Source organism: Leucoraja erinacea, chromosome 5, assembly GCF_028641065.1.
Source record: "Leucoraja erinacea ecotype New England chromosome 5, Leri_hhj_1, whole genome shotgun sequence".
NCBI lineage: Eukaryota > Metazoa > Chordata > Chondrichthyes > Rajiformes > Rajidae > Leucoraja > Leucoraja erinaceus.
The window spans coordinates 69,589,530-69,617,081 of NC_073381.1; the positions used below are offsets into that span (position 1 = coordinate 69,589,530).

Below are 27,552 nucleotides of genomic sequence, written 5' to 3' on the forward strand. Positions count from 1 at the left end.
TCTGAGGGAGACAGTCCGGGGGGGGGGCACTCAGCAGGGCCGGTTCAGATCGCTATAGCTCTGGGAATAAAGCTGTTTCTGAGTCTGGCGGTTCGGGCGTAGAAGGCCTTGTAACGCCTGCCGGAGGGAAGTAGTTCGAACAGTCCGTTACAAGGGTGTGAGGAGTCTTTATGGATGCTAATGGCCTTCCTGAGGCACCGTGTGTGGTAGATGCCCTCCAAGGCTGGTAGTTGTGTCCCAATAATCTCTGTGGATGACGCGCTGAAGAGCTCTCCTCTCTGCCTCCGTGCAGCTGAGATACCACACAGAGATGCCATACGTTAATATGCTCTCTGTGGTGCAGTGGTAGAAGGTTGTCAGCAGCTGTTGGGGCAGACCAGTCTTTTTTAATGTCCTCAGGAAGAACAGTCGTTGCTGTGCCTTCTTGACCAGCGCAGCGGTGTTGGTGGACCATGTGAGGTCCTCTGAAATGTGAGTGCCCAGAAACTTAAAGCTGGACACTCTCTCCACACTTTCCCCGTAAATGGAGATTGGGGCGTATTCTCCATTATGGGACCTCCTGAAGTCAATAATCAGCTCCTTGGTCTTGGAGGTGTTTAGTGACAAGTTGTTACGTGTGCACCAGTCCGCCAGGTTCTGCACCTCCGCTCTGTATTTTGTTTCATCACCGTTGGTGATCAGCCCAATCACTGTTGTGTCGTCTGCAAACTTCACGATGGTGTTGGTGTCGAATGCAGGAACACAGTCGTGAGTGAAGAGGGAGTAGAGCATGGGGCTTAGTACACAGCCCTGTGGTGTGCCGGTGCTCAGGGTGATAGTGGAGGACAGGTGCGGGCCCAGTCTCACTGCCTGCGGTCGCTCCGTCAGAAAGTTCAGGATCCAATCGCATATCGGCGAGCTGAGGCCTAGCTGGTGGAGTTTGGTGGTGAGCTTGGTGGGGATGACCGTATTGAATGCAGAGCTATAGTCAATGAAGAGCATCCTCACGTACGTGCCCTGTCTGTCCAGGTGAGTCAGGACAGTGTGAAGAGCCAGAGAGATGGCATCCTCTGTCGATCTATTTGCCCTGTATGCAAATTGATGAGAGTCCAGTGAGGCAGGGATGCTGGATTTGATGTGGGAGAGGACCAGCCTTTCGAAGCACTTCATTGGGATTGGAGTTAGGGCAACCGGGCGGTAGTCGTTCAGGTTGGTGACTTTAGACTTTTTCGGCACCGGCACTATGGTGGCTGTTTTCAGGCACTTGGGGACCGTTGCCAGAGATAGAGACAGATTAAAGATTCTCGTGAATACCTCCGCCAGCTGTACAGCACAGTCCTTTAGTACCCTTCCCTGGACTCCATCCGGGCCTGCAGCCTTGCGTGGATTGATCCTACGCAGAGCGCACTGTACCTCCTGAGTGCTCAATGTTAAGGCCTGTCCCTCCGCCATGGCCGGGGTTATTCCACTCCTGGTGGTGTTTAGTTCGTTGGCCAGTGTGATATCACCGTGGGGGCAGGCAGTGATCATGGCTGATCTATTTTACCCTCTCATCCCCATTCTCCTGCCTTCTCTCCATAACGTTTGATGCCCTTCCTAAGCAAGAAACTATCCATCTTTGTTTTGAAAGTACCCAATGACTTGGCTTCCACTGCCTTCTATGGCAATGAATTCCACATATTCATCACCCTCTGGCTAAAGAAATGTCTCCTCAAATATACTTGCACATTCTGGCCATGTGGGCACAATGAGAATCTATTTTGGAAAGTGTGGTGATTGTGAATGAAGAGCTGGTGCTTGTTACTGTTGTGAGATTTTCATAGATAGCTCAGGTGAGAAGGAAATGCTTATGCATTTGTTCCTCTTCCTCAACTTTCCCTTCCTGACTCTGCTCCTCAGTGATTGCCTTATAAATAATAGCAAGGTAACTACCCTCAAGATGGAGTTGCAAAGCATGTGACAAAAAAACGACACCACCCACTCCTTCACAATTGTCCATGCAGCTTACCAAGGCTTTCATCCAGCACATTTCGTGTGTCAGCATAAATTTCCTTGTTTGCTTTCGGCAGAGGTTTGTCGCGGCTGCAAAGAAATGTACTTGTTGCCATACGGACCTGCACCATGGGGAAGCCTATAGGTTTAGTGAATCAAGGTGACTCTGCTGGTCCCTGGGAAGGAGAGTCCCTGAGAAGCTTTATTTCAGTGGATGACAAATTTCAAGATGCAATTTGTCCATCCCTAGCTGAAAGGAAGCTACCCTATAACAGGATATGATGGCAGTCACTCCAACGGCCATTTCCAACGCAATCTTTGCCTGAGTTGATATTAGAGGGCAGCAGCTGGTAACAGGTTTCAAGTGAGAACATCCTTATGTTTCTTTACTGATATTCAGGTAGGAAGTTTCTCGCTGTACTCGCTGGAGTTTAGAAGGACATGTGGCACCTTTACTAATGAAGAATTTGTCAATCTCCACCTTTAAAATACCCAATAATTTGGCCTCCGCAGTCATCTGTGGCAATAAATTCCACAGATTCACCACCCTCTGACTAAAGAAATTCCTCCTCATATCGTTTCTAAAAATATTTTATTCAGAGGCTTTGCCCACTGGTTGTAGACTCCCACTAGTGGAAACATCCGCTCCACATCCATTCAATCCAGGCCTTTCACAACTCGGTAAGTTTCAATGAGGACCCCCTCATCCTTCTAAACTCTAGCGAGTACAGGCCCAGTGCCATCACATGCTCATCATATGTTAACCCATTGTTTATGTCTGTGGTATCTCCTGTCTCCTTCCAGGCACAGGCCACCTAACCTCCTTTACATTTCCTGGTGTAATATTTATTGAGTGATGCACAAAAGCCTCGAGCACTCTATATTCCCCTTTCTCCTGTCATTTCTCTGCGTCTTCCATGACATTCACATCAGATATGACTTGCTGCACCTGCTCCAGCCACAATGTACCTTCCAATTCCAGGATGCTGGAGGTCATAGTTGTGGCACCCTGCTGGTACATGAAGCCTGTGTACTGGTTGCATGTCGACATTGTCTGAATGAGCATATCTCACTGAGTTGGACAAATGTCCAATGACAGATGCAGATTAATTGCAGGTTGCAATCCTGGAACAGTTTTGGAACTGTACAATTTAGCTCCTCTTATCTCACACAGAGTTTTGTTGAAAAGAGAAAACTCTCACAGTTAATCATAGAGATAGATAATTCCATCATTGATGATGGAAGTTTAATTGCCAAAAAGCTCAAACATTTGAAATTTTGATCACATGCAAGTTCAAATATATTTTTTTAATGTCTTTGTTAGAATCTTATTCACAGAATCAATTTTTGATTTAATTATTCAAGCTACAGATATTCAGTCGTCAGAATATATACCAATACAGTTCATTTCTGTCAAAAAGCTGATATTTCTAGGATATTACACGGGTTCAACAGAGATTGAAGCTGGAACACAACCTGAAAAGAAATTAAACAGTTTTGATATCACTGCATTTGTAGAAAAACAGAGTGGTTGATTAATCACAAATGACAAAGGCAGTTATCCATTCACTTGGACCCTTATCCCAAACTCAGTACTAATATCTATCTTTTACTTTCTCTAAAACTATTTCCATGAGCTATAAACATTACTCTTCCACATGTTTGAAGATCCCCCTTTTTATTGAGGTTTGCAGTCATGTCATCCTTCACCATATGCTCTAGACATCCACACAGTCCTCACATTTTTTTCTGATAATTTGTTCCATGCCAAATCCCATACATATTCTGCTTTCCCAGAAGCAAAATATTTCAGTCCACACTTTAAATTTCAAATCTTTAAATCTGCATTTAAAGCTCGTTGTCCCTCAGTTCTACATGTTAACTACTATATGATTACTAATCACCAACTGTCCTTATGCCCCTCACCCACAGCCAAACACCGTATTTGTTTGTGTAGGAAGGAACTGCTGATGCTGGTTTTAGAATAACTCAGCGGGTCAAACAGCATCTCTGGGGAATAAGGATGGGTGAACCGAAGATGGACATTATCTTCTATAGATAGATTGTGACCATATTTATTTGATTCTAGCCATTTATGTATTCTCCTTCACGTTCTGAAAAGAAATCGAGCCTCAACTATACAGTACATCCACCACAAATCCTTCCATTTCTTTGTGGGGAAGGTAATCTGCATGATGATTAATTCAAACCACATTTACTGGTGAAACAAGGAACTGCAGATGCCGGTTTATACCAAAGATATATACAAAGTGCTGGAGTAACACAGTTGGTCAGGCAGAATCTTTGGGAAAACAGGATAGGTGATATTTTTCTGAAGAAGGGTCTAGAGTGAAGAAGGGTCCCGACCTGAAAAGCCTTTTCTCCAGTGATGTTGCCTGACCCACTGAGTTACTCCAGCACTTTGTGTCTATCTTTCACATTTACTGTTCCTGGGAAATAACAAAAGGATCCACAGGTCTCAAAGTCACATGGGCCTGATAGCACCAATGTTTGTAAATGATGCACTGGAGACAACAGCTGCCAATCTGCTTTGACAAATGTTGATGAATAAACCTCATATGGGGTGGTTTGGTGGTCATGTGGTGAAATCCCATCAAGTACTCCCTTCCTACCCAATGGGATCTCTGATAGCATTAGGGTTTAGCCAAGAAAAAATCTTCCAAAGGTAATTCAGTCAATGGGTCTGCTTTGCCAGAGGTACGACCAGTGAGGGTTATGTTTTTGTCTCTTCCCTTCAGGACTGCTGCTTTGGCCATGATAGTAAAAGAAAACCTTTGAATGCAAACTCCATTGGGATTTTGTCCATTGTGCAGAAGAGTCTTGCAATTAATCAAAGTGCTGCCATGGATTTCTCATGGAAACAGGGATATTATTTCAGATTTACAGCATCAGCAGTTATTATCTCATTAACCCCCATTTCTCCACAGGAATGCCCACGTTAGCAGCATTTCTGTTTGTCTCTTTTACCCTTTACACCTCTACTATTTACTACTTTTCCTTGTCCTTTTGTCATACATTGCACCATCATTTATTTTATTGGGTTAAACTTGCCTGTGTTAGACAATTGACAATAGACAGACAATAGACAATAGGCGCAGGAGTGGCCATTCGGCCCTTCGAGCCAGCACCGCCATTCATGTGATCATGGCTGATCATCCCCAATCAATACCCCGTTCCTGCCTTCTCCCCATATGCACTGACTCCGCTATTTTTAAGAGCTCTATCTAGCTCTCTCTTGAAAGCATCCAAAGAACCTGCCTCTACCACCCTCTGAGGCAGAGAATTCCACACTCACCACTCTCTGCGAGAAAAAGTGTTTCCTCATCTCCTTTCTAAATGGCTTACTCCTTATTCTTAAACTGTGGCCCCTGGTTCTGGACTCCCCCAACATCGGGAACATGTTTCCCGCCTCTAGCGTGTCCAAACCATTAAGAATCTGATATGTTTCAATGAGATCCCCTCTCATCCTTCAAAACTCCAGAGTGTACAAGCCCAGCTGCTCCATTCTCTCAGCATGTGACAGTCCCGCCATCCCGGGAATTAACCTTGTAAACCTACGCGGCACTCTCTCAATAGCAAGAATGTCCTTCCTCAAATTAGGGGACTAAAACTGCACACAATACTCCAGGTGTGGTCTCACTAGGGCTCTGTACAACTGCAGAAGGACCTCTTTGCTCCTATATTCAATTCCTCTTCTTATAAAGGCCAACATGCCATTCGCTTTCTTCATTGCCTGCTGTACCTGCATGCTTACTTTCATAGACTGGTACAAGGATCCACAGATCCCGTTGTACTTCCCCTTTTCCCAACTTGACGCCATTTAGATAGTAATCTGCCTTTCTGTTTTGCTACCAAAGTGGATAACCACAAATGTATCCGCATTAAACTTCATCTGCTATGCAATCGCCCACTCCCCCAACCTGTCCAAGTCACCCTGCATTCTCATAGCATCCTCCTCACAGTTTACACTGCCACCCTGCTTTGTGTTATCTGCAAATTTGCTAATGTTACTTTGAATCCCTTCATCCAAATCATTAATGTATATTGTAAATAGTTGCGGTCCCAGCACCGAGCCTTGCGGTACCCCACTAGTCACTGCCTGCCATTCTGAAAGGGACCTGTTAATCCCTACTCTTTGTTTCCTGTCTGCCAACCACTTATCTATTCATGTCAGCACTCTACCCCCAATACCATGTGCCCTAATTTTGCCCACTAATCTCCTATGTGGGACCTTATCTAATGCTTTCTGAAAGTCCAGGTACACTACATCCACTGGCCCTCCCTTGTCCATTTTCCTAGTTGCATCTTCAAAAAATTCCAGAAGATTAGTCAAGCATGATTTCCCCTTCGTAAATCCATGCTGACTCGGACCGATCCTGTTACTGCTATCCAAATGTTTGGCTATCTCATCTTTTATAATTGACTCCAGCATCTTCCCCACCACCGATGTCAGGCTAAATGGTCTATAATTCCCTGTTTTCTCTCTCCCGCCTTTCTTAAAAAGTGGGATTCTATCCCATTCTGTTTCATTCTCTCAGAGACCTTCCTGTTTATTCTTTCTTCTTTACTTTCTTTCTCAGTGTTTCACACACGGAGGCGCAGAGGTAAAGTTGCTGCCTTACAGCACCAGAGATTCGGGTTCTATCCTGACCAGGGGTGCTGGCTGTATGGAGTATGTATGTTCTCCTTGTGCTTGTTTTGGGTTTTCTCCGGGCCCTCCAGTTTCCACGCACATCCCTAGGATGTGCAGATTTGTAATTTAATTGACTTCTGTAAAATAGTTCCTTGTGTGTAGGATATAACTGCTGTACAGGTGATCATTGGTCGGCACGGACTCGGTGGGCCGCTGTATGTCTAAACTTACCAAAACTAAACATGTTTCCCATTTCTCTCATTTCCCCCAGTAATGTAACTTCTTCTCTCTCTGTAAGCACTGTTCAACCTGTTAAGTTTTTCTAGTACTTTCAGTTTTATTTCCATTATTACAGTGATCGTGCTGGTAATACATGCTCATAGACAGTTCTACTGTGGAGAGTATAAAAAATATGTTCTTTTAGGAAGGAGATGAGGAGAAATTTCTTTAGTCAGAGGGTGGTGAATCTGTGAAATTCTTTGTCACAGAAGGCTGTTGAGGCCATGTCAGTGGATATTTTTAAGGCAGAGATAGATAGATTCTTGACGTACAGGGGTCAGAGGTAGGAGGGAGAGATAGATCAGCCATGATTGAATGGCGGAGGAGACTTGATGGACCGAATGGCCTAATTCTACTATCCCTTATGACCTTTGAATACCTATTTCTACTCTAGAATATCGACATTTTCACTCAAGGGGTGGTGGGCATATGAAATTACACCAGAGTCAAATTGTTGGGGAGGAATTAGACAGCCAACATTGCTGGTTGTGACCATTTTTCTGTCTGGTCTGTGTACTGGATATATACGGAACTGGTTGAACTGGAACAGATGCTGGTTTAAAAAAAAGACACAAAGTGCTGGTGGAATCTGGAGAACATGGATAGGTGATGTTTCAAGTCGGGAACCTTCCCTTTATTATGGGATTGGTGCTGGGTAAAAGGAAGGCTGTGCATTCACAGGTGGTGAGATTGGAGTGGGTAAGGGATGTAGCAAAGTTAAGACAGTTGATGTGTAGGACAGAGCTGCAGATGCTGTTTTAAATCCAAGGTAGACACAAAATGCTAAAGTAACTCAGCGGGACAGGCAGCATCTCTGGAGAGAAGGAATGGGTGACTTTTTGGGACGAGACCCTTCTTCAGACGTCTTAAGATGGTTCATAACACGATGGCAGTTGGAAATAAAAAAGTCCAGAGAGGGTAGAGGTCTGACAGGGGGAGTCCATGTGGAAGAGGAATGTTGGAGATGGGAGAAGGGTTCGTCACTGAGAGGCGAGGACTCCTTACCAGAGAAAAAAGGTCCGGAGGCAGAGGTCAGAGAAGAAGACCTCAACATCATGATGGGCTCAGAACAATTGAGGTGTGGGCATAGAGGTACAAAGGTAAGGCATCTGCTGAGGACTGACCATTCTGCATTGGAATGGGGAAGGTCAGGGTGGATGATGAAAACCTTACAGGGTTAAGGGTTGGGGTCAGATACAGACTCTGAAGAGAGCAGAGGGGTGGAGAGGGACATGGATTGTGGGTGCAGATGGTGGGGCCTCAGAGGGGAGCTGAAAGATAGCAGTAGGACCCAAGAGATCAAAATGAGATCCATTATTGAAGTCCCGACCCATCTACTCATGATCTTCAGAGATGCCGCCTAACCCACTGAGTTCTCAAGTACATGGTTTTTTTTTGTCTGTTAATGCATGTTTTAACTGGTTACTGTTTGGTCATTTCGACAATTTTACACCATTTGGATTTGCTGCAGAATGTTGTGAACTCTGAAGGGCCTTCCAGCAATTAGTTTTGCTTTTCACCTGCATCCTAATAATTTCACTCAGTCAAACGCAATAACACAAGGAAGAATTAGACACCTCTGTTGCTGAGCAAGCAAAAGGAGTTTTGCTTACAGGAATCCATACTGTTTGTACGGCACTATGTGATCTGCTGTTCACTGAGGAACGGTACACGGAGAAAATCAAAGTGTTATGTGATCAGTAATATATCTAGTAGAGACAGTGGAACAAATGACACTGGGTCTCTGCTTCTCTCCAGGATTTCCCTTAGAGTTGGATCACCTTGTGGAAGAGGCTTGAATTCACCTGACTGCTGCACTCAATGTCACAGCCGTTATGAACTTCCTTGCCTCTGGCATCTTGCCGACTGCACCAGGAGATGTCAGCAGCATCACTCAGACTGCATTTCATGTTCTCACTAAGTAGATGACTCATGCCATATTTGTTGGATCGAACACTTTCATCACTTTTCCTGTGGACAATGGTGGCAGCCAATTTGTACCCAGCCATGTTCAGCAAAAGACAAATGAGATAAAGCTAGATCTTGTTGTCATGTGGAGTAGTAGCAGCAGATAACACTGACACGTTTAAGTGGAGACTTGATGCATAACGTAATATTTCTTTATCAACACTGTTTGGAAATCCTGCAATCCCTTGACTAACGGTATAACAAAAGTAGACTCACAGAACCCACAGCTATTTAAGATGGATGACCATAGCCATTTTGAAAGCATCTAGAGATGGGGTGTTCAGTGGTGCAGGTAGAATAGTTAATCTTTGTGACTTGTTTGTGGAGTCTTTCTGCGTTCAACTTTGGTTATTTTACATCCTTGTAAAAGATTTGGCAACCAGAAAGATTAAATAAATGGGAATTGCTGGACTCAGCATTCCTAGCACTATCGATGGGGAAAGAACCAGGTATCCCCCCTTTACAGAACCTGAGTTTCCACCACTGTCCACCTCAAGAAACATAACACAAAATCCAGGCATCTAAGTTTGATGCCGATCAATGTACTATTAATGCCTAAATCAGCATAAACAGATAATAAACAAGTGGTTGTGGAAATAATGGAAACATCCCTGTATGTCAGGCAGCTTAAATAAAACAGCTACTGTTTATTTTGTGGGGGAGTACGTTGTTAGGTTTACAGACCAGAAGAATAGGAAAACCACCAGCAGAGTTCTGCTTCCGATTCCTTTCCCACCTTCCAGGGAACTGAATAAATACCAACTCCTCACTATCAAAGACTCTTCCCAGACACTTCAGTTCCTTATTGTATTGCTTAGTGATGTGTGACAGGGATGTTTTGATATATTTGTGCATGCAGAGTGTAGTTGGAGAGTTCCACAACTTCTGGCAGTTTTCCATGTCTCCAAGTAAACTGTATTGTCCAGGATAGGAGGAAGAACAGCATATAATACAAATTGGCAAGGAAGAGAGAAAAGCACCAGAATATACTGCTCGAGCAATGGGAAAAAGCACAACAGTCAAATTCTGCTGAAGAGCATAACCAAAGACTTTGTGTGATATGTCCAGATAGTCTGTGACTATTCCTTTTCATTTTTGCCTTGTCCAATTCTTGGTTAAAGTCCATTAAAATCACTATTTGAAAGAATTATTCTCTCATTACATCTTTGCAATTTATTGGACTGTGCTGAGTGATAGGTTTATGGCTTCATTGATAAATAAATTAAAAGCTATAAAAATGCAGAATTTTCACATTTGAATGTGTGCAAAAGATCAATGGCAATGAAGTTGGGATCGACAAATTCAGAATATTTTGTTGAATGCAAAGTACAAGTGTGATCACAGTTTATAGTCATCAATTTATAGAGAAGGCTAAAGTTCCCAAAGCTAAAATGAAGTAGGCAAATATTTTAATTGCCAGAGGAAATGAATGTATTCTAATGTACAGAATGACATGCTAATCCACAACAGGTTGGTCCTACTAATGCATTAACGGCCTGTCTGACTTGGGCAATTTTTCAGCGGACTGCCGGCGACTATCAAGCTTGCGGCATTCATTGAAAAACCGGGAACTGGAATAGCGAGTGTCAGAATGGAACACACACACACACACACACACACACACACACACACACACACACACACACACACACACACACACACACACACACACACACACACACACACACACACACACACACACACACACACACACACACACACACACACACACACACACACACACACACACATTGCAAAGGCGGGGGCCAGGGAAAGCGGGGAAGCGCTGTCTGAAATTCACACGATGCAAAGCCAAGGTGATACAGACACACATCACGATGAACAGTAAGGTTAAGGCAATGAAAATGCCTGGTCAGCAAAGGAGATTAACTAAAACTACGTACTACCAGCTCGACTACCAGAATGCGGGAACTCCTCGCAACCATGAAGGAGACTCACCAGAGAACACCAGCGAACATGTGGCGACCATGCAGCGAGCGCAGAGTCTCCTGCACTCACCTAAAAAGTTGCCTAAGTGGCACAGGCCCTTTAAGGATCTAGGATATAACTGAGGGGAGAATGAAAAAGAGACAGTTGAGCTTATCAAAATTATGACGTGGAGATAAATATCTCCAATAAGAAGGTATGGTTCATGTTCTAATACTACCTGGGAAATATGGCATTTGGAAATAGTTTGATGGATCGATTGGGGATATATGTGGTATAAAGGGATATCTTGTAGAAAGGAGAGATAAAATAGTAAGTTTTCATGCAGACCATTCACCGGAGAAAATCAAAGTGTAATGTGATCAGCAATATATCTAGTAGAGACAGTGGAATGAATGGCACTAAATCCCATGTCAAGAAGTGGGTAGAACACCAACAATGCCAGTTCCTTTGAGAAGATCAAAAATTTGAAAAAAGAGTGGAGAGATTAAATCTATAAATAATGTGGAAAATATGAATTACTCCTTTGATGTATAAAAGGGAAAATAGGGTAATATATGTAAATATATGATTATACATGACATATGTGGAGGTTAGTTAGCAAATTGAACAAACCAGTGCACAGGTTAATGTAAATATATACCATCACCCTATATACAGTATTTATGCATTTTGTTTCTCATATACCCTGCTCTTTTGGAGTTAGAGGTGATGAATGTAATCACTTATATTGCATTAATATTCTCATGTGCTTGTTGCCCCACCCTTGATATTTCTCATTTCTGATGGTTGAAATAAGCAGAGATCTTCAGGTCAGAAAGGGGCATTTCCCAAACATTGCCCAATAAAATAGATAGCTGTATTAGCATGTGTTCTGCAAGGGTCCTGTGCATCTTTCCATTTTTTAATTAAGGACAATGTGATTGTGGTTACAGAGTTTGGGTAAACTAAACAAGGAAGCATTTGGTCTTCTTTCAGACATTATGAATGGATGGCAAGAGTTCCAATGATTAATAGGTGTTTTACATGGAATGACATTCTCCTTTAGGGAGATTGAAGAGATTTGTTTAATTTGATTTGAAGCTGCGATGATGGGAGAAGTCACTTGTTCTTGACTCCACCTTTGTAACTGTCATGACATTTCTTTGAATTCTCAAAATTCTCCTCTTTCTCTTATCCTCTATTGATGGCACTGTTCGTTTTGTGGTACGGTGATGGCACTATCTCACCTAGTTAATATTTTTTTAACGAATTACGGAAAATGCCATGTCCTTCTCAAGATCAATTCCAGTATTTACACTTCCTTGATTAAGTCTGGATGCTGAATCTTTGTGTGGTAAGTCAGATGTTTGATTTCAGACTGGAGCAGCAATCAGCATTATCATGACAAATGTTATATTATGCACTTTTAATGATGTTTGGAAAATCTGATTTTTTGTCTTCACTCATGTCTACTTGGTGGCCAATTGGTTTTCCATTTCTCACAGCAGTTGCAACCAGGATTACCCACCTGCAACAAAAAAAAGTTTTGAACAAGAGCAAGACCTCCATTGTTCAGTATTGAATGTGGTCTATCATTTATAATTGATTTTGGTTTGAGAGACATTTTGTTTCCTGTCATAAAACTACTTATTCCTTGTTTCTTTCTTTTTAGGTGTTGATTCTACGAATCTTGATCTGAGGAAAAATATAGTAAGTCATTTTTACTTCATGACCTTGTTTCTTCCTTCCATGGATGGACATTTAAGCTATGAATGAATAAAAGATTGTCAGGATGACACAAATGCTGGAGTAACTGGGTTCGGCAGTGAAGAGTCTCGACCCAAAACGTCACCCATTTCTTCTCTCCAGAGATGCTGCCTGCCCCGCTGAGTTACTCCAGCTTTTTGTGTCTATCTTCTGGGTTAGGCAGCATTTCTGGAGAAACTGAACAGGTAACATTTCGGGTGGAGACCCTTCTTCAGTTTTGTTTTGATAATAGTGATGACTAATATGTTGATTAATTGTTCATGATATAAATGAGAAGCTGCATTAATATTTTCCATATCTTGACTCATGTGCCTTCTCCAGCGATGGTGAATTTGACCTGAGCATGCCAGATTGGTTATGATTGGCTTGTTTCTTTTCGATTTACTTCTCTTGCCAATAGTTCACCTTGTTCTGTCAAATGTACTGCTTTGATAGCTATGAGATTTCAAAGTTGATGATCTGACACAAGCACCTCCAATGATATATCAAACATGCCTCATTAATGCAACATACTTTGACACTGAATCCAGAGAATATCTGACTCCAGCCAATGTAGAATTGCAGACACAAGGAACTGCAGATGCTGGTTTACAAAAAAAGACAGCGCAGAATTGCATATGTTAATGTAGCAGGTCTTGATTGCAGCTTTATTGAAACCGAGTATTATAATGGATGTCTTCACTTGCTTTGTTTGATAGTCGTAGAGTCATACAGCCTTCGGCCCAATTTTCCCACACCAACCAACATGCTCCATCTACACTAATCCCACATTTGGCCCACATCCCTCTAAACATATCCTATCCATGTACCTATCTAAATGCTTCTTAAACATTGTGATGGTACCTGCCGGGTCAAATGACAAAATATTATTGCTGCCCAAAGTAAAGACTGTCCTCCATTTCTAAATGGCATATCATGACTTCAGTATATTCCAAAAGGATTTACAGTCAATTCTACTTTTTGCATACAGTTACTGCTGTAAAAGAACATAGCATTCACTTTACATAAATCAAGCTCCCAACAGATTACAAAATGAGAAAAAAAGATAATGTATTTTCCTGATTTTTGTTGAGGGACTAATATTGGCCATGAGGCCTACTTGATTTTTCTTTGAAGGTGTCATGGAATTGTTATGTTCTCCTCCGAGGTCATTCTAATTTAATATGTGGACAGATGAACACACTGTCCACTCTCAGTACAGTACTGAGATATCTCTGCAAATCAGCCCTCAATCTAGATTATTAACTTACTATCTGAATGCAACAGTTGTTTGAGAACATGATTTTTAATTTAGCTTATGCTTAGTTTAGAGATACAGCACAGAAACAGGCCCTTCGGCCTTCTAAATCCGCACCGACCAGCGATCCCCGCACATTAACACTATACCTCAAACACTAGGGACAATTCACACATATACCAAGCCTATTAACCTACAAACCTGTATGTCTTTGGAGTGTGGGAGGAAATCGAAGATCTCGTAGAAAACCCACGCAGTTACGAGGAGAACGTACAAACTCCGTACAGACAGCATCCATAGTCAGGATCAAACTCGGGTCTCCAGCGCTGCAAGCGCTGTAAGGCAGCAACTCTGCCACTGTGCCGATTTATTAATTAGTACAGGTGTCTGAGGTTATGGGGAGAAGGCAGGAGAATGGGGTTAGGAGGGTGAGATGGATCAGCCATGATTGACTGGCGGAGTAGACTTGATGGGCCGAATGGCCTAATTCTGCTTCTATCACTTGTGATCTCATGATCTTATGACGAGGTCTCTCCTTCTTCCCTTCCAAGGTAAGGTATCTAAACTAGCATGGATCATATGAGCAAAATCTTCAGAGCATGGCATCATCACATTTAGATTAGTTGACCTCAAGGTTGTGCTTAATCTCATTGAAGGCGAAAGTTTATTTTCTGATTAAATAATCAATGCCATTAAAAGCCTAATTTGACCAGTAACATTTTCATGTTAAGAAGATGCAATTTGTTAAGTATTACCATCAATTAAACACCCCCTCTTCAGAATATCAGCTATTTACTCCTGTGCATCACCAAAGAAATGAGGCAGATAAAAGCTGACCTAATCATTTTTATAGTAGCAGCTGCAGAAAAAAGCCACTCGCTCACCATATTAGCATAGAAACCAGCAGTGGGATTGGATCGATGTATGTGGGCATCATGTTTTTTCTACGCTTTGGGTGCTACTGCATTTCACATGAAATCCAAACATACCAAAACGCACAAAACATTCTTACATCAGAAAAAGCAACAAACAAATGTTGAACAGGCCGCAATTAGATGGTGGCAGAATTAGAATTGATGCCCATTGTTCGACTATTAAAAATAAGATTTTCTGTTTGCAAATAGTGAATTTTATTTAGATGAGATTTACCACATGTCACATGGTTAAGTGGAACCTTCCCTTACCTAGAGTTCAGTCATTGCAATAGCCTGTGAAAATTGATGGCAATCTACATAGGAAGATTTATATTTATAATAAAAAGCCATTAATAACAAATATTAATGTCCCTGGACCAATAGCATGATCATAAACATTTTCAGTGGAAAATTTGCTCACAGATCTGTGAATTGCATGAATGCCAGAGAAGAGTTTGCAGTATTTCCAAAGATTATATGACAATACTGGAAAGATGCATTAAAACAGAGACGGTGCTGCAGCTCAGATGATAATGTGGCCAACGTTTTTTTTAAAGCAGACTTCAAATATTAGCATCTAACCTTAAACAATAAAAAGTGCTTGTTGTTCTGCATTGCCAGACAGATTGCCCAGAAAATAAATAGCTCGCACAAAAGCTTTGCCAGCAACCGAAATAAATCCACTGCAGGCAAAACAGGACTCTGAATGAAAATGACAGCAGAACACAAAACAGAACAAAACTAGGCAGTGACATTGGCAGCGAGGCAGAGATTGATGAGAGTGCTTCCACTGTGATCAATTAGTTGGATTCTTATCTTTGAGATTTGGTGCAAGATAGCTTGTTAACTTGCAAAGCATCGGGTCACTAGGGTAGTATGATTTCAAGAAGCCACTCAGCTTCTCGTCCAGGGCTTATTGATACCAGTCAGCTGTGGCAAGATGCAGTTGTGGCTTGTCTCTCTAGTACAGCCCCTGGTAAAATGCTTGACTGACAGATCCGTCTACTCCATGAAGCAACATCTGCTATGTGCCCTGGAGTGGATAGGATAATATTTTCCCATGCACTGATGTGCGTTTTCATTATCAAGTGCTTACTCATTCTTCCTTTGTGATTCCATAACAATTTTTTGAATTTTTTTTTAATTAAAAAAAAATAATGTAATTGTTTTATGTAAAGGAAGGAACAACAGATGCTGGCTTATGCCGAAGATAGACACAAAATGCTGGAGTAACTCAGCGGGTCAGGCAGCATCTCTGGAGAAAATTAATAGGTGGCGTTTCAGTTCAGAACCCTTCTTCAGATGAAAGGAGAGGTGGGGGGGGGAAATATACCGGAGGCGAGAAAAATATATTCATAATTTAGTTGAGTTTAATTGTCACGTGTATCGAGGAGGTACAATAAAAAGCTTTTGTTACGTGCTAACCAGTCAGGTTATAATTGTTGCATTATGTATAAAGCATTTATTAACTATTTGGGAAAGAGAGGGAAGGCGTACAATTAATTTGGAGGAGTAGGATAAAAAATTGACAGCCTGGAAGTTGCAAAGAGCTTTATCAGCAGCTCTGCATTAAACTATCAGCAACTGTCCCGTGCAGCTGTAGAAGTCACATTCTTGCCAGTGGAGTTCAGGTGGTAATAAGGTTTTAGAAATGCTGACTGACCCACTGAGTTACTCCAGCAGTTTGTGTTCTACACATTTCTCCCACTATCCCACCCAACCATCCCTCCCCCTTCTCTCCCCTTCCACCTATGTCCCTTTATCTGGCATTTAATCTCATTCCTCTTTTCTCCCAAACTGACACTCTTTTTATCTCCTTTTTTAATCTCTCTAGCCTTTGTCCACCCATCTGCCAATGGCTTTTCCCTTGGGAAAAACCCACTCCCTTGGGTTCCTATCAAATCTTTTCCCTCTTACCTTAAACCTATATCCTCTGGTTCTTGATTCCCCTACTCTGGGCAAAAGATTCCATGCATCTACCCTATATTTTATCTACACAATGAATTTCTAACATTACAACCAGGATTCAGAACAAATAAGAAAACCTTGAAGGTGTTTTAAAGAGATGGCAAAGTATAGGGTAGCTTCTTCATCGATGGCTGCTTGTGATTGAGGATGACTTACTTTCACTCCACGTTGTTGGGTTCAGAGGTGGCCAATGAGATCAAATGCAGCATATAGGATATGGGGAAAAAGCAAGAACAGGGCACTGATTCTAGATGATCAGCCATGACCATATTGAATGGCGGTGCTGTCTCGAAGGGCCGAGTGGCCTACTCCTGCACCTACTTTCTTTGTTTCTATGTAAATCCACAGATTGGAAGGGGGTAGGGAAATGATTAATTTGTGAGGCGTTGTGCTTCTTCTGCTGCTTACGCAGGACCTCTGTGTCCTGGTGCATGGACGCAAGATTGTAAATACATCTCGTTAGGTTTGCAGGAGTTAGTAGAAATGGCATATTTCTTCAAATAAGTTTTCCGCACATTCTTTTCCGCAAGTATTTTCTATCACCTCCAGATTCATGGAAACTTTCTTCCCAGCATGCAACTGAACTATCCTACCGCATCCAGAGAGCAATCCTGAACTAGTATCGGACTACTTAGATCGGACTTTACTGATTTTACCTTGCACTAAACGTTATTCCCTTATCACGTATCTGTACATGTATTGTCTTTCCGCTGGCTGGTAAGCACACAACAAAAGCTTTTCACTGTACCTCAATGCATGTGACAATAAACTATGGTAAACTGAAACCGAAACAGAACTGATGTCCATCTGATGATATCTTCCCACAACAGACTTCAGCATACAGTGTCTGCTTTGTGAGCCCAATGTGAGCCATGCCACTGACATGGCTTGCTCAATGCAACCAACTATGTGTATCTATGACCTCAATACTGGGGATGTTGGCATGAGAAATGATACTGACATTGATTTACTTAACCTTCCATTGAATTTGGAGGATTTTGTGGTGGTATTTTTTCATATGCCTGCCGTAGGTAGTGCAGGACTCACTAGAATACGGGGTCTAAAAGGGGGCAAGATTTTGCTGTCGGTCAACGTTTTTCAGAGGAGATTTATGGGAGGAACTTGTGCACAATGCAGGGCCTCATGTTTAGCTCTAGGATTCTGTTGGCCAGGAAGCAAGCAGAATAATGCAATATATTGACTTACCGTAGCAATGAGTGCAAAATCTGGGCTGTCATTACGTGTGAGATGGGGAATGAATTTTCAGATCACACAAGTGCCACTCTTGTAATTAAGAATGTTGTCTCACTCTTAACTTCTGCTGTAAATTGATTTTCTGTTTGTAAACTGAATCTCAGTACTGAAGCTCATGATGTTGTGAATGATTTATTGGCTTCGGACCATTCAACTTGTCACAATTCATGGGAGTAGGAGAGAGAGATGTTTGCCTCTCTTTCCTCAATCACTGCGAATGGTGCATATTAAAACAGCAGCATCAAATCAATGTATCATTATTTTAATTGCAAATGTGGACGAACCAAGAGAACCAAAATCAAGATGGAACTTTTACAGTGATTGTCTAAGTAATATTACTGTTTGGCTTCAGTGTTTCCTTTGTTGCTAAGTTATTTTAGCTACTAACTTGAATCAACATTTTAATGTAATGAGCATTATATTCATGGTAGTTATGCTCACATATAGTTTTATATCTGGCGTAACCACAAATTAGTGCTTGGCATATCACAGGCTGACATTATACTTTTGCATTGGTGCTTAGGTTAAGCAAAAAGGTTCTCCTGTCATGAACAGCTAAAGAAATTAGACCTAAATTCTTTGGAGCTTAGAAGAGGGAGGACCAACATATTAGAACATGCCCTGTCATGTAGAAGAAGTAGATGGAGTAGGTCAAGATATTTCCACTAGTGGAAGAATCTCTAATGAGGGGACAATGATTTAAAACTGAGGCCTGTAGGAAATTGTCACAGAGCGGGGAATCTCTGGAATTCTCTATTTTCAAGGGTTGAAGAGGCAAGATTGTTGCAGATATTTTTTTTGAAGTATATTAATTTTGGAAAGATTCAGGAATCGAGGACTATGACAAACAGGCACAAAAGAAAAGATGGTGACTGGAGTAGGTGATAATGAATGGGGGCGAGGCAGGTTTGAAGGGCTTAGTGGCCTACTCCTGCTCTTATTTTGTTATACTGTTATGTTCTAACAAAGCTACTTGGAAAGAGAGCAAATCAATCCTCTTGGCACTGGGTGCAGTGCCATCGTAGAGAAGGCTGTCATGCCAGCAGCAGCTCCTGTGCAATGATCATCAATAACAGTCTTAAAATAATTGCGCTGGTTCAACCTTTACTTTTTACTAAAGAGAGACACAAAATGTTGGAATAGGGCAGCGGGACAGGCAGCATCTGGATAGAAGGAATGGGTCTGAAGAAGGGTCTCCACCCGAAACATCACCCATTCCTTCTCTCCAGAGATGCTGCCTGTCCCGCTGAGTTACTCCAGCATTTTGTGTCTACCTTCGATTTAAACCAGCACCTGCAGTTCGTTCCTATATACTTTACTTTTCACGCACTACTTGAGTTCTTCAGCCATTCGCAGCAACTCAAACGTGGCTGTAGAGCATTTGCTCAGGCGCAGATTTCTGTTCATGATGTTCTTCCAATGAAAGATAGAAACTTTATGCAACCATCTTATTGGAATGTGACCAGTATCTCCATCAACTGAGAGTGAGTCACGTTCTTTAAAGCTGAAGTTGAATATCAGAAATGATGGATTGATGGGTGATACAAGATGGAAATGCAGTCCAAAGTGTTGGTGGATGCCAAATGTCATGTGGGTCAAATTTGAGCTTAGTTTAGTTTCGAGATACAGTGTGGAAACAGGCCCTTCGCCCACCGAGTCCGTGCCGACCAGTGATCCCTGCATAATATCACTGTCCTAGACACACCTGGGACCATTTATAATTATACCAAGACAATCACCTACAACCCTGTATGCCTTTGGATGTAGGATAACCCGGAGACCCTCCCCCCTTTAACAAGGAGAATGTACAAACTCCATTCAGACAAGGACCCGTAGTCAGGATCTAACCCAGGTCTCTAGCGCTGTCAGGCAGCAACTCTATCGCTGCGCCACCATGCGGACCTACCAGTTGTTCTAGGAATTTCTGAGCTCACATTTGGAATACCGGGACACTTCATGAGACCATAGAGTATGCAACTGAAATTCTGAGCATTCCTTCAATATTGTAATATCTGAAATGCAAATATTTCGTACCATGAATAAAAACAAATAATCTAAATTGTTATGATGGTAATGCATGATGTTGATCATTTAGACTGTTATTATGTAGTAAAATGGAAAGATATTAATACACAGTGTCCTGATACTTAGTACATAGAGGGATGAGTCCATCCACAGGGTTACTTTCATGAGTTGAACTGCAGTTATTGTCTTTTTCAAATAGTACCATGAATGTGAACTTTGAAGGTGAAAAATTAATCAAAGATAGCGCAGTGGTTGAGTTGCTGCCTCACAGCGCTTGTAGTGCCGGAGACCCGAGTTCGATCCCGACCACAGGTGCTGTCTGTATGGAGTTTGTACATTCTCCTCGTGACTGCGTGGGTTTTTCTCTGAGATCTCGGGTTCCCACACTCTCACACTCCAAAGACGTACAGGTTTGTTGGTTAATTGGCTTGGTAATGTGTAAATTGTCCCTAGTGTGTGTAGGATAGTGTTAATGTGCAGGGATCGCTGGTGAACGTGGATTCTGTGGACCAAAGGGCCTGTTTCCGCGCTGTACCTCTAAACTAAACTAAACCTGTCTCCACAATGAAATTTGAAGGTGGTTGTTGACATGGAGCAAGCTGCCCTCTCCTTGTCTTACAGCCAAAGTCTAAATTCAATTAAACTGTGTAAGGATGTAATTTCAAGGGCATCTAATTGTAATGAAAAAGTGAGTTGAGAGCAGGTGACCTCAACCAGGATACTGTATGGATAATTTGAATAAATTATGATGATGACTACAGGACATTGTGAATTAATTTTTAGTATAATTAGAATGGAGACCTGCGGGCTCAGCTGATGTGTTGCAGATGCAGAACTTCTAACCCGAGAGCATATTTTGTAACATGACAGCACATCTCAGAAAAGGCTTCAGCATTGCAGTGTATCATTAAGAAAAATAACAGTACCACTATCAAACACATTGGGTGCACATGACTTAATAAACTGCAAAAAAAAAAACCCTACTTATGGGTTTCCTTCAGGTATTGGAGAAAACTTAAATATATTCATAAAGATCTGCATTTCTCTGATATTAAGTCAGAAGTCTTAAAGCAATTGTCCTCAAATTTGAGGGGAAAACATTCAGAAGTGGGAAAGCTAATTCAGGATTACAGGTTAATTGAATAGATTAAGACTGAACTTCAAACTGGTATTTCTCAGCTCCCCAGCGAAAAATGTATAATACGTTTTAATTATAAAATATTTCCATCACAAACCCTATTATCGTTCCTTTTCTATGGGGCAAGACCAGGACCTGTCCTATGACTTTCATTAATACTCCTTCATATTTAACAAACTGATATTAATCACCTATCCATGTTTGCCTCTTTTATAAATGGTGTGTGGCTCATCATTGTAGAGCAGACCATCCTTAAGGTGCTGTATCACTTGGGCGACCTAATCTGCGAGTTTAGAAGAGCGTCTTTGACCTTCAACCTCGCAGCATGGTTGACACGTGGTCCTAGGAGGTCCTATGAGGTCACTGGAACTCTTCTTCATGCTCGAGGGGAGTTCCCGAATACTCGTGGCCTCACCTGGGTCGCATGCCTGCATGTTGAAAAAATTTCCGCGAGTAAAATTTGGTCGGCATGTTTCTTTTTAACTCGTAATGCAGTTGAGTGGGGTCGCTAATTAGTTACAGGCAGTCGAGGGCAGCCATAGGTAATCTACTTCGCTGACTGGGCATTTTGATTGGCTCATTGGAGTTTTCAGGACCAAGGAAAACCAACCGGTAATGTTAAATGCTCGCTAAACTTTATTATACTTCTTAAAAGTGTCTCCACTCCTTCTCTTCCCTTTCTCCCCCCCCCTTCTCCCCCCCCCCCCCCCCCCCCCCCCCCCTTCTCCCCCCCCCTTCTCCCCCCCCTTATCCCCCCCTTATCTCCCCCCTTATCCCCCCCTCTTCCCCTCTCCCCCCCCCCTTCTCCCCCCCTTCTCTATCCCCCCCCTCTCCCCCTCTCTCTCTCCCTTTTCTCACCTCTCCCTCCCCCCCCCCCGCTCCCCCCCCTGTAAAGGACTTACCATTTCTATGCAGCCCTCTTTACCTTCGTCCCCCATCGCCCGCACTCTCTAAAGGACTTACCATTACTATGCAGCCGTTTTACCTTCGTCTTCATCGCGGGTGTGAATTTCAGACAGTGCTCCCCTGTTTTCCCTGGCCTCCACCTTCGCGATCCAGTTTCAACGCGGACGGTCGATCCAGCTCGTGGCTTTCCAGGCGAGTGCCCTCCAGCTTGAAGGTCGAAGACACTCTTCTGGCCTCGCAGATTAGGTCGCCCCAAGTGGGACAGCCCCTTTACGAACTACCACCATTATTAAAATCACAGGAAAAGTAACTAAGCTGGACAGGCGATCGAGAATTAGATATTAACTTCAATTGGGACTAAAAAGTCCATTATTTAACTCTTACCAAGTACATATAAGTGGCACATAAGATGTGATGGTAGTTAAAGTTTAAAAAAAAAGTGAAATATAAATAAGGAGAAACATGGAATTGTGAAATAACACAACACGCAAGGAGCCATCAGGTCTTTTGTGCCTGTGATGGGTCTTTGAAATTCTTAACCAACAAGTCCTTCTTCTAGTCCCTGGAGATTATGCCCATTCAAATATTTACCCAATTCTTTTTTCTTATGTTATTATTGAAGCTGCTTCCTCCACTTATTTTAGGCAATGGCTTCAAAAGTTTCCAAAGGATAAAGTCATCTTGCCTCCAGCTCCTCAGTCAATCATTTTGGATTTGTGTTCTCCAATTGCTGTCCTCAATCATTATAACGTGTTTCTGCATATTTAATATTTTCGGAAAGAACTGCAGATGCTGGTTTAAATCGGAATCTGAAGAAGGGTCTCGACCCGAAACGTCACCCATTCCTTCTCTCCGGAGATGTTGCCTGTCCCGTTAAGTTACTCCAGCATTTTGTGTCTACTCTGGATATTTAATTATTTACTCTTATCAAAACAGTTCGTGTTTTTGAGCACCTGCCATATATCTGCTCTGAAGTTGTGTTACGTAACTTTCATTTACGTAACACAACTAACAGACTGAAACATCCAAATAACTTCACAAGAATAATAAATAAAATGAACACTGAGTGATGAAGATTTGAAGGTACATGACCAAAGGCTTGGCATATAAGCTTAGCTCATTCCCTCAGGTCCCACAATACCTTTTCACCAAAGACCAAATATTTATCCTTGGACCATTATTTGTTCATTCCAGTATATATATACACACTGTAAATGAAATACTTTGTTTTTTCTGTGCTTGCATGGTAATTCCATGTCACATTTGTCCCTGACATTTTTTTTATGCATGAATATTATCATAAGGCTATAAGGTTATGTGATAGGAGCAGAATTAGGCCATTTGGCCCATCGAGTCTGCTCCAACATTCAATCATGGCTGATCTATTTCTCCCTCCTAACCCCATTCTCCTGCCTTAACCCCATAACCCCTGACACCCGTACTAATCAAGAATCAATCTATCTTTGCCTTAAAAATATCCACTGGCATCACCTCTGCAGCCTTCTGTGGCAAAGAATTCCACAGATTCACCACACTTATGGATTATGGATCAGTTGGGAAAAGATGGTAATCAAAAGGCAAATGAAGAAGACAAAATAAAATGAGTGGGAAGTAGCTAAAGGAAGTGCTTTGATGGGAGAGGAAAGAAGCTGGAATCTTAGCTTTGAGGTGGTGGAAGAAGGATGGTGATTACATTATCTGAGTTGAGGTAAAAGTGCTAATTTGGCGAAGGATTAATGCTGAGAAGTTGATGAGTGGCAGCATGGAATGTGAGTGAAAGAAAAGAAACATGAGGTAGAATCGATGAGTGTAAAGGTATCAACCTAAGTTGCCCAGAGGGAGAGAAGTACCAAAGTGAATTGAAGAAGGGGAAGGGCAATAGTGCTAGTATGAAGTGAAAAGATAGGAGAGTGGGTCAGTGTAGGATTTGGATGAGTTGGGATCAGCTGAGTTCTGATCCGTCTTTGAAGACTCTAATTATCTCTTGTACCTTTCAGCCACAAATTAAAAACTTAGAGATAAATAAAGTATTAAAATACCTTCTTTGGAATTAAATAACATATTTTTTCCCAGAAACTTTGGTGCATTTAGATAAAAATGGACGCAGGGCCAAAATGGTCGGTGAAGATTACAAAACAAGGTTTAAAATGATGTGAAGATAGTGGGAATATCGTTTGAGATAGGTTTTTTGAGAGGGAAATATCTGATGCAGGACATTGGTAGCAACAATAGTGAGATGATTGGAAGAGTGTTGAACAAGAGGACTCAGGTAATTTGATATTTCATGCAAGATTGACGTTGCTGTATAGTGAACCTTGTTCATCGCACCAGTTGGGGGCTTGGCTTTGGTAATATTAGTAATCCCTGTAACTCTGAAGAAGTTTAATATTCTGGATCGGTGAGAAATAAATCAGTTTTGGTTGATTTTTATTTTAAGAAAATAAATCTGTTAAGATAGTTTTGCACCATGTTTTCAAGAACATTCAAGCAGAATCTCATGCACTTCCCATCCTTACACCAGCTCTCCTTCTCCCCCCCATCCTCCCAACCCCCCCCTCCTCCTCTCTCCCCTCCCCCACTCCCTAGCCCCCCCCCCCCCCCCACTCCCCTCCACCCATCCCCCCCCCCCCACTCACTCCCCTACCCCCCACTCCCCTCCTCTCCCCCTGCCCCGCCCTACAGTCACTAAATAATCCAGCCAGTGTATTGGAGGTATGTGTACTTTTGTTAAGCTCTGTTTGTTTGTTGAGATATAGATTACAGATTGTGATCCAGTGGTCCCTTCGAGCTCTGAGGTTAGTTCCCAAAGCTCACCATCCCTTGTTGCTCCTTACATTTTGTACTCTTGCTACCCGTGTTAAAATAAATAGTGACTGGCAAGTATTTTGTTTATTTTGGAAAGTTAGTGAATTATTTATCCAACATTTAATATGTCTTTCAGGTTTTGTTGTTTTTTTGCCAACATAAGATTGCCCGGGGCTGTTATGGAATACATGGTTTCTTTTTGATCATTTCTGAAGTTTTGACAGAACATCAAATTGACACTTTCCCAATAGCCTTCTCTCGAACAACCAACTCCACCCTACACACAAAGGCAGAAGCCACAAGTGATATCAAAAAAAAAAACCTCTTCAATCCACTTGTACAAACACTTCGTGGCTTCTCTGGCTGATTGTTTTTAACTTCATTGATTCTGTTTGAAGGACAAGTTGCTGAGTCACTACCTCTAATTTCTGGGGGTCTGAGGTCAAGGCACTTGATCCCAAGAGCAATAGATGCAAGTGAACTTCTATTGAAGCCAATTAATGATTACAAGTGAAATATGCTGCTGTCAGTTTGGCTTTAATCCCTGTATATGTAGACCTGCAACAGCAAAGCTAAAATCTATTTGACATGCAGTTTCAGCTCTGAAGTGATGTTAATGAAAATCTTTACAGTAGCATGTAATGTTGTCAACCTTTTCAAATGCTTAGTTGAGGCAATAAAGCAGGAGAACATCTTCCAAGTATTACTTTAATTTAGTTTATTTAGCTCAGAGGGCGGTGGAGGCCGGTTCTCTGGATACTTTCAAGAGAGACCTAGATAGGGGTCTTAAAGATACTGGAGTCAGGGGATATGGAGAGAAGGCAGGAACGGGGTACTGATTGGGGATGATCAGCCATAATCATATTGAATGGCAGTGCTGGCTCGAAGGGTCGAATGGCCTACCCCTGCACCTATTGTCTATTGTCTAATGTTTACAGATACAGCATGGATACAGGCACTTCAGCCCACCCTACATGGATAGGACAGGTTTGGAGGGATATGGACCAAGAGCACACTGGTGGGACTAGTGTAGCTGGGACGTGTGGGCAGAGTTGGGCCAAAGCGCCTGTTTCCACACTGTTTCACTCAATGACTATGAGTCTATACTGACCTGTTCAAACTTTCTCATCACACAAGGGGCAATTTACAGAGGCCAATTAGCTTAGCAACTCCCCTTAAATTTCACACGTGGGAGTGTAAGTTTGGTGACTGTCGGCAACTGTCACAGTCGTAGCAGATCACCGAAAAAGCGGCGACTGGACCTCCCCCACGAAAAGGTCTACGACAAGCTACGACAACCTACCACCCAATCGACGTCAAGCTACCGACAACCGGCGACCCATTAGGATGTCCACCTACGACCACACCCACGACAACTTACAACCACACAGGCGACAACTGAAGTCAACCTACGTCCACCAGCGACAAGCTATGACAAGCAATAACCCTGTCGGCGACAACTGAAGACAACTGAAGACAATGCAGTTGCCGGTACCTGTCGCTGGTTGACGTAGGTTGACGTGGGTAGTCACAAATGGAATTCACAGAAGTCAGCATCCAGCGACAACCAACGTTACCTGGCAACAAACTGCGTCACCCTGGCGATAACCTACAACAGCACCTACGAGAGGGGAAGACAAGCTACAAGCCCACAGTCGCTGAAAAGTTTTGAACATTTCAAAATCCAGCGGTGACCAGAAACATTTTACGACTCTTTAGGCGACTTGAGGAGACAACTCATGACCATACAGGCGTCACCCTGCGACCATGTGGTGACAGCCTAGCCGCCTGTAATCGCCGAACAAAATTGCCTAAGTGGGACAGGGGTTTTAGGAATGAGATTAGTAAAAAACTTTTCCACCCAGCGAGTTGTGAATCGGTGGAAATCTCTGCCACAGAAGGCAGTGGAGGCCAAGTCACTGGATGTTTTCAAGAGAGTTAAATTTAGCTCTTAGGGCTAAAGCAATCAAGGGATATGGGGAAAAAGCAGGAACGGGGTACTGATTTTAGATGATCAGCCATGATGGGTTTGTCGGTTAATTGGCCTCAGTAAATTGCTCCTTTTGTGTGTGTGTAGAATGGATGTGAAAGTGGGATAACGTGGCACTAGTGTAAACAGGTGGTTGATAGTCAGCATGGACAGTGTTTCTTGGACTGAACAAAGAAGCAAAACACAATATATTGCAGAGAGGAGGGAAACCAGAAAGCAGTTCATGTCTGCAAAGATTGCACGCCAAGGAAATTGAAATCAAATTCAGCAAATTTGAGCAGAGGGACATTGTAAAACTGTGCACTACAGAATGCCAGTGTGAGATCCCAGAAGTGGGTTGATAATTGAAGTTGGCAATATCAAAAAAAGGAGACACCTTATGTTGTATAAAGTGCATATTAAAAACATTATTCAGAAACCAGAGTTTTATAGTGATAATTATTTGTGTCCACCAGCAAGAAATACACCGTCTCTTTCAATTTGGGCACCAGAAATAAAAACAAATCTATCACTGCAACAGGAATGATATACAAGGACAGCATGTGGTCAATAATGAAGCACATGTGGAAATTATAAAAAGGTTGCAGAATAAGTCTGCAATGAAAGGCTGGAACGTAGACCATGCATGGTGAGTGGAATCCAGTCTATTAGAAATAGGTTGTCTAATGTGAAGGAAGGAACTGCAGATACTGGTTTACACCGAAGATAGACGCAAAATGCTAGTGTAACTCAGCAGTTCAGGCAACC

The 27,552-nt window shown here is 42.3% G+C and overlaps 1 protein-coding gene across 1 annotated transcript in view; it reads left to right on the plus strand.

Moving 5' to 3' along the window:
- The window catches only part of LOC129697375 (PC3-like endoprotease variant B), a 1,319,937-nt gene that overhangs the window by 696,416 nt on the left and 595,969 nt on the right, over positions 1-27,552 (plus strand). The window contains exon 10 of the mRNA XM_055635860.1: positions 12,474-12,511. Coding sequence (XP_055491835.1) covers positions 12,474-12,511 — 38 coding nt within the window. The remainder of the gene's footprint in view (positions 1-12,473; positions 12,512-27,552) is intronic.